The following is a 9,011-nucleotide window of genomic DNA, read 5'->3' on the forward strand; positions in this document are numbered from 1 at the left end:
ATGAGGCCATCTTAGAAAAACTACATTAGTAGATTGTTCAAAAACGGATGGCTATCTAATGCCTGACAATGGAGGAGTTATTCACGGATGATTTACTCACCAAGGCATCAAAATCTTTGTATTGGTCAGTAGCATAGAAGGCAGGAAATGGTCTTAGCACAGAGTCTCTCTTGTAGCTTCGGAGAGCAGATACAAAGAGGCTGCATTTCAGATCTGCTGCTAGTGGATCCCGAGCGATAATCCGCTCCACCATTGCTTCACTCCAAGTTCAGGAGACACAAAAATTCTTCTGTGGACAAAACAGAGAATGTTATTTATGAGATGACGAAGCATCACAATGAGGTTCTCTAAAATATACAGTACAGACCAAAAGTTTGGACACACCTTCTGATTTAAAGATTTTTCTGTATTTTCCTATGAAAATTGTACATTCACTCTGAAGGCATCAAAACTATGAGTTAACACATGTGGAATTATATACTTAACAAAAAAGTGTGAAACAACTGAAAATATGTCTTATATTCTACGTTCTTCAAAGTAGCCACCTTTTGCTTTGATGACTGCTTTGCACACTCTTGGCATTCTCCTGATGAGCTTCAAGAGGTATATAATACATATATAAAGTGATTGAGCAAAAGAGAAATCTAATTCAAATCAATTTATGAAATGTATACATATACGATATTATCATGAATAACCTAAAAGAAAAAAAGGAAGTCTGAGACCTAAGAATAAAATCACAATGATCTTTATTAAATTACAAAAGAATATTAAAAACACACAAAAAGTGGAGAATGTATGCATAGATACTGTGTCACTAAGTAATCCCAGTATAACATCAAGACAAAATGTCATAAATATGCCTAAAAAAACCTAAAGAGCAATATATAATCAAAATAAAGGCAAATGCAGCTGCAAAGTAATAAAATCGCTAATGGTGGTATTAATATTTTCTAAAAATTTGGAAATTGTGGTGAAGAGGCCAAGTTGAAATAAGAAGCACACTTCAAAACCCTTGGACATAAATTGGTATGGTTGATGTTTTAATACAAAACCAATGTCATGTATGTACCAATTTTAAAAGGTAATACAGTGCTGTGCAAATTAATGGGGACAAAGCCAAAAAAAACATTTTTAAATATTTAATAATAAAATGTTATAATGCACTGTTACATACTAATTTTAGTAAGAAATATGTCCTCATTTAACAGATATGAGATTTTCAATGCGTTTTGGCATTGATTCTACCAAGTTTTGGCATAAATTCTTCAATTCTTCATCATGGAACCACACTTGTATGGCACTGTTTATCATGCGTTCTTGAGTTGTACAGTCCATTTTGCCAAGACGTCTCTTCACAATGCTCCACAAATTTTCTATAGGATTTAAGTCTGGTGAATTGCCAGGCTAGTCCAGCACTTTTACTTTATTTTCTTCCAGGAATTTCTTCACACACTTGGAATTGTGGCATGGAGAAAAAGTACACTAAACTACTCCTCACAGAAACAAGCTCTCAACTGAAGCTGAGGGGGCAGCTAGCTGTTATTTTCTGACTAAAACCAGTCAAACCACATTTTGTTACTCACGGTTGTACACTCACACCTGTTCAAAGCAGTTAAAACTGGTTTGAATCACTGACTGGTAACCAACTTACGATTTTACTTAAAAAATGCTTTGTCCCAATTAATTTGCACAGCACTGTAGGTCATTGAAAATGTTTAGCAGATATTGCCAAAATGAATGTATAAGAAAAACATTGTATTGCAGTATGTGTATTAAAACCAAATGGTTATATGGATGTAAATACACTGTACTTCAATGTTCAACAGTGAATAATGCAGACACATGAAGAAATAAAGCAATAGAAATAACTAAACTAAATAAACATATAGCAATAAAAAAAATTGTATATATATAACCTGATATATAAACTGAGTGGCATTAGAGAGACCCCGACGCGCGTTTCATGTATAGCTTCTTCAAAAGGGGAAAAGAGCTTTTAAAATGCTGACACACTTTCGAGAGAAAAAGCAGCCATCTGAATGAGGCCTAAGACTACATTCCTACAATGAGGTTTTTACGCTGAGGCTTTTTGAAAAAATCCAAGTAACCTATTTTACTTAATGGGTGCAGAAACGGTGCAGAAAAGCTACAACATCACAAACTCATCAAAAGCTCATTGTGAGAACATAACCTAAGACAATGAACCCAATTCATTAAGAAAGCACTCACACTGAAATGTGTATGGCCTAAAATTGTGTGAATGTATATGTAATGTAGGTATGTTAATATACTCACCGATTGCAGTCTTGCCCGGTTTACAGTTCTGTTATGGTTACCTTCTGGGTCACGTGATGTCTATTTCAACTTTCCGGCTTACATTGGGGGTCTATGTGTGAGCCAGAAGTCGCTATTAGGCCACAGCCCCACTATCACTATTTGGTCAGTATTCGATCAGTATTTTTTCTCAGGAGTGGGAGCCAAAACCAGGTGAGGAACAATCAGAGAAAAGGTATAATAGAAACAAGTGCACTAATTCTGCATTTGTGGTCCCACCCACTCCTAATTTTGGCTCCCATTCCTGAGAAAAAATACTAACCAAATACTGATAGTGGAGCCGTGACCTTAGGCTGGGGTCACATAACTGTCGATTCACTCATGTGAGAGAATCGGGCCGATTATGCTAATGACACTCGAATCAAACCTTGATCCAAGTGTCCCCTTAGTGTGATCCGATTTACTCACATGGGAGAATCGTATAACAGGTGCGGAGAAGACGGAGATCTTAATTTCTCCATCTTTTCCATTGTCTGAGTCCGCGCATGTCGGACTGCACTTGGATGATGTCATAGATGTAATTGTAAAATCTATAAGCCATTTGATAGTTGATAGTCAATATTGAAACAAGGCTATGACCTCCAGATGACCCCGGAGGAAGGGGACCCCCTCATGTGAACAGGTAATTAAAGAGGATTATCTAATGGATAGCAGACCAGGCAGGGCTGACAGAGGAATTTTGGGATACGAAAGATTTATGGTCGGTGGAGATAACCTATCACCTCTAGCCTCAGATTGAACAGAAAGGCAAGCAGATTACTTTGAATGCCTTAGTTTTATTCCAGTTATAAATATTGGTAGTTTTTTTATGAACAGCAAGGGTCCTACAGTTATTAAAAAAACATATTTTTGACGTCTTGACAAAGTGGTGAATGTAACGCATTGTCTTATGTCACTGGACAGTTGCGGCAACATCTCCAAATTAATATCAGTCAGATGGATGAAAATATCTATGCCATGTTTCCTATCTATAGAAAGATAAAATCATGATAGGAAATATGATGTTGATATCTCTCGCCTGGGACCTCAGGGGGGCGAAGATATCGTGGAAGATGAGGATCCCATAATTTTTTGAAGACCAACTACATGCCATGACCAGCCCTGTGTGAGGCAGTGACTGGGATCGTATACGAGGGACGTTATATATCCCCCAGAATGTGTACATAGACCTATTAAACCCATTGCAGTCACAGACACAGCTGCGGCTGCAATGCAGGAATGAAGGTGAGAATTGACCTGGTCAGGCTATCTGGCTAAGGCAGATAAAGTAAAACCCGGCAGGGCCTTCATTTCTTGGAGGAGGCTACAGGAAGGCAGTGGGGCGGCCTCCTCCCTCCAACCCGGGTTTTCCAGTGGCTCTTGCCACAGGTCCTTTAAAAACCCTGCATTAAGGGTTAGTGTTGGGACCTGCTAGGAGCATAGCAGGAAAGCTCGGCGGGCCTGTGTGTAGCTGAACCCACGCCTGGGAAGGCTCTGCACCCATCAGGCTCTGAGCGGCCCAGCGCGGCCGTTGCCCACGGCAACCGTTGTTATGGACTTATGTTAACCCGGCTGCGAACCGGAGGACTTTCTGTTTTACCCGTGAGTTGCTGAATAAAAGCTTGGGTCACTGCCTCAGTTACTGCACGGTGTGAACACCGCCGGCTTACACCTGTTATAAATCACCGGAGAGGAGGTGTGTGGGAGTGACTTGTGTTAATAAAAGCAAATACCGAACTATGATCAGAGGCAGTCCTGGGAGAGACCACGCTGTGGTTTTGTACTGTTAACTCCCAAAAACAAAGAGCTCCCCTTCATAAAGCTACTGCAACTCCCCCACCTACTGCCTCCTATCACTTCATCCTCTAGAATGTAAGCCCGCAAGGACAGCGTCTTCTTCCCTCTGTACCAGTCTATCATTGTTAGTTTTGTTTACTGTAAGTGATATCTGTATTTTGTATGTAACCCCTTCTCATGTACAGCACCATGGAATCTATGGGGCTATATAAATAATAATAATACACAGAGCCAACCCTGCGACATCGGGTTTAGTACATTTATTCTATTTATCCTATTTTATGTAATTATTTATACTGTATTGTATTGCCTATTTTGTAACATCTTTGTATATTTTTTCTAAACACTGTCCACTTTTTGGATTAAACATACAAAAATATAATAGCTTCGTTCCTCCACGTCTCCTGGTAGCGCCTCCAGCCTCTGGACACTACGCTGACAGACACAGCAACCCTTCTTGCCACAGCTCGCATTGATGTGCCATCCTGGAGGAGATCCCACAGGAGACCATCCGCAACCTCATCAGGAGCATGCCCAGGCGTTGTAGGGAGCTCATACAGGCAAGTGGAGGCCACACACAATACTGAGCCTCATTTTGACTTGTTTTAAGGACATTATATCATGGTTGAATCAGCCTGTAGTGTGTTTTTCCACTTTAATTTTGGGGGTAACTCCAAATCCAGGCCTCCATTGGTTAATACATTTGATTTCCATTGATGATTTTTGTGTGATTTTGTTGTCAGCACATTCAACTTTGAACAGAACAAAGTATTCAATGAGAATATTTCATTCATTCAGATCTAGGATGTGTTATTTGAGTGTTCCCTTTATTTTTTTGAGCAGTGTAATATGTTATGTAAGAGCAGTAAAAAGCATATGGCCCACTGGCCTAATTTACATATGTAATAACAAAGGGTAAAAAAACTTGAATTAATAAATAATACAGATAAAGTATAATGCCAACAAAAGTGCTCCCCAAACACAGTATTGTGTTTGGGGTATTGTGAATGCCCCCACAGTGAATTCCTCCACAATACCCTCCACACGCATGGTATGATGACTCTACTGTACCCCCCCCCAGCAAAGTATGGTGACCCATCACAGTATGATGCCCCAACTTTGATCCCCACACAGTATAATGGGCCCCACATAGTCCTCCATACAGTAAAATGGGCCCCACATAGTCCTCCATACAGTATAATGGACTCCACATAGTCCTCCATACAGTAAAATGGGCCCCACATAGTCCTCCATACAGTATAATGGACTCCACATAATCCTCCATACAGAATAATGAGCCCCACATAGTCCTCCACACAGAATAATGGGCCCCACATAGTCCTCCATACAGAATAATGGGCCCCACATAGTCCTCCATACAGAATAATGGGCCTCACATAGTCCTTCATACAGAATAATGGCCCCACATAGTCCTCCATACAGAATAATGGGTCCGACATAATCCTCCATACAGAATAAGGGGCCCCACCTAGTCCTCCATACAGAATAATAGCCCCAAATAATCCTCCATACAGTATAATGGGCCTCACACAGTCCTCCATTCAGAATAATGGGCCCCACATAGTCCTCCTCCTCCATACAGTATAATGGGCCCCACATAGTCCTCCATACAGAATAATGGCCCCACATAGTCCTCATTCTCCATACAGTATAATGGGCCCCACATAGTCTGCCAGACAGTATAACGACCCAAAATAGTCCTCCATAAGGTATACTGGGCCCCAAATAGTCCTCCATGCAGTATAATGGCCCCACATAGTGCTCCATACAGTATAATGGCCTCACATAGTCCTCCATACAGTATAATGGCCCTACATAGTCCAACATACAGTATAATGGCCCAAAATAGTCTTCCATACAGTTTAATGGCCTCACATAGTCCTCCATACAGAATAATGGCCCCACATAGTCCGCCAGACAGTATAATGGCCCCACATAGTCTTCCATACAACATAATGGCCCAACATAGTCCCCGGCATCGCAGGCCAAATATAACCACCCATGGGCCAGAGTTTTGACATGTGTGATCTACATATAGGCACAAGATGTACGTTTTAAAACGTCAGATCTTAAGCCATGATTTTTTTGGAGGTGTTGTGGATCTAAGTTTCTGCATGGGACAAACTTATACGATTACATACTATTTTTATTTTTTTATACATGGAAATTTGATGGCAAGCGCCTGTATAAAGTTCTGGGCGCCATTTTCTGATGGCAAGATGTCTACATTTAGAAGCTATATGGCTATGGAGGTATAGGGTAAGTGTACACACGTTGTGTTTTTTCTGCACCAAATGTGCTGATAACTTTTCTCTGGCAGATTAGCTGCGTCAAAAACACGTGGATTTGCTGCGTATTTTTGACCACCCATTACTTCCTATGGGTAAAAAACGCTACAAAATATGCGCGTTTCTGCTGAAAAAACGCTGAAAAGAAGTGACATTTCACTTCTTTCAGAGTTTTTCTAATCATTGAAAATATGCAGCAAACAAAAAAGCAACATGTGGGAACAGTGAATTCTGGTTTTTCATACATTTTGCTAGTACTGCCAGATGCAGCTGAAAATTTACATAAAAATCTGCTGCGAATACGCAGTAAAACACAATGTGTGTGTAGTTACCCTTAATATGTATTTTTAATTTAGAATTTAGGATTTATTTGTACATGTCAGAAGAATAAAAATTGCCCTGGTTCGAGAAACAAAATGCTCCAACCTGGAATAGGTTTAGTTTGATAACTGAAATATGAGCATTTAGGGGTTTTCCACTACCCAGACAAGCCCTTTTTAAATGCATTTGTCCCCCTTGTGAAATAAAAATACCAAATACTCACCTCTCACAATGGTGCCATTATAGCGATGTCAGCACCGGGTCTCCCGTGACATTGTAATGCTACGTGAGCACTGCAGCCAATCTGCGGCCGCTAATGGACGACTGTGCTCTCACTTCCCTCGGATGAATGTCAGACAAATAGAAAAATGAGAGCGTGCAGCAGCCCAATAGCCACAATATTGTGCGAACCTCAGCAGACCCAGCGCCAACATTGCTGTAATGGCGCCTATGCAGGAGGTGGGCATCTGTTATTTTTCATTTTACAAGGGGTCTACTTCATTTAAAAAGGGCTTGTCAGGTAGTGGAAAACCCCTTTAACATTGTCGCAGGCATGACCTCAAGTATTCCCCAAGTTATAAGGGACTACTGCAAAATCTCCACCTTATCAGATGAGTTGCAAAGTGACAAAGGAAAGGGCCGAGGTCACATTTTTATTGTCATGAGATTCGTGAACGGTTTTTTTTTGCAGCACTTTGCAATGTTACCTATTCAATAAGGGACAATCCCTTTAAGTCACCAAAATAATAGTGTGTGTGTGTGAGTGTGAGTGTTTGTGTGTGTTATTGACGTGATCATATTGGCCTGAATAATCATGTTTTTTTTACCATTATCTGGTAATGTGAATGATGTCATTCCAAACTACAGCTCATTACGCAAAAAAGCCAAGCCTTCGTATCGGTATGTGGCCAAAGAAATAAAATGTCTATCGCTTTTAGAAAAAGGAGGGGAGGAAGTAAAACCAAAAAATGGTCACGTCCTGAAGGGGTTTACACAATGGCAGTCTTTGTTGACCATAGCAACCAATCACAGAGCAGCTTACAGTTTCTATAGTGTGAATGCGGAATGAAAGCTGAGCTGTGATTGGTTAAAATGTCTAAAAGAAAAAAAAAACAATCTGCCCCATTGTACTAATTGATTGGTTTCCCTGGATGCAGATCCCCCGGTGTCAGGCACTGGTGGAGCCGCCACTTGTATGGAGCTGTACTGCTAGTCCAGAAAGCAGCTACATGCCACACACAAGGCCAGCAGTGGTTATCACCCAGCTCTGTACGCAGTGACAGCAGCCTGCTCCCTCTCTCACCTGAGCTCCTTATAGACACTGGGCACACCATACTTCCGCACAGCTGACGTGTCCTCCGGCAATTCAGGCTCCTAGTTGTCATCAGTACTGCCTGTCCTGAACAACATAACAGTATGCTACACAGGCACTACAAGACATACCTCCCCGGGGCCTCCGCCGCAAAGCACGCTGGGAGGTGTAGTTTTTTTCCGATCCGCACACGTGTGCAGAACAGCTGGGCGCAGCTGGTGTCTCCAGCAGAGACCTGTGGAGCTGGAGACTGCTGATCGCTGCAGCGCCCCCCAGTGGTCACTATAGGTACTTGTCATACTGCTGCCAAAATATATTAGATCATTATTCACATGTATGAAGGATATTACCAGTAATGTGTTTATCAATAAGGGATTGTCCAATGAAAATAAGTTGTCACCTCTTTACGTGACACTTGTTGATCAGTGGGGGTCTGACCGCATCAATGGGCAGATCCAGGAACTTTTATCCTCGATAGGATGGATCACACAGTACTCCTGCTCCACCGCTGCTCCTTTCCTTCCCTATAGGGCTGCGGAGAGCTACTCTCAGCTACTTCTCAGTCCCATAGAGAATGAATGGAGTGGTGGTCGGGGTCTGACATGCTGTACTATTGTGTAATTGGGATGAAGGTCCCAGCGACCGGACCCCTAATCCTTCAGTAAGTTCTCACGTATCCGTGGATAGGTGATAACTTGTTTTCCCTGGACAGCCCTTTTAACTACAATTATCCGTAAAAATCTTAACAAGGTTTTTCAGCCTGTTAAAATGGATTGTCTGTTCTTATGACTGAGCACCAGTATTGTGGGTGGTCTGACTCCCCTCATCCTTCTCTCCACAGTCTGACAGGGCTCCAGTGCTTGTGTGACCTCTGCAGCCTCTCTAGCGCATTAACGACCGCCGATACACATTAAAACAGCGGCCGTTAAGCGGCCTTATTCCTTACTGCTGTTCAA

The 9,011-nt window shown here is 41.6% G+C and overlaps 1 protein-coding gene across 1 annotated transcript in view; it reads right to left on the reverse strand.

Annotated features, from left to right (window-relative positions):
* The window catches only part of PARP16 (poly(ADP-ribose) polymerase family member 16), a 31,733-nt gene extending 23,558 nt beyond the window's left edge, over window positions 1–8,175 (reverse strand). Inside the window, exons 1-2 of the mRNA XM_073653417.1 lie at window positions 8,047–8,175; window positions 101–289 (exon numbers count right to left, since the gene is read on the reverse strand). Of these exons, the coding sequence (XP_073509518.1) occupies window positions 101–253 (153 nt within the window). The 5' untranslated portion in view covers window positions 254–289; window positions 8,047–8,175. The remainder of the gene's footprint in view (window positions 1–100; window positions 290–8,046) is intronic.
* Between the last annotated feature and the right edge of the window lie 836 nt (window positions 8,176–9,011).

This window comes from Phyllobates terribilis, unplaced genomic scaffold (assembly GCF_046119375.1).
Source record: "Phyllobates terribilis strain yellow unplaced genomic scaffold, ASM4611937v1 Scaffold_11__3_contigs__length_659146591, whole genome shotgun sequence".
NCBI lineage: Eukaryota > Metazoa > Chordata > Amphibia > Anura > Dendrobatidae > Phyllobates > Phyllobates terribilis.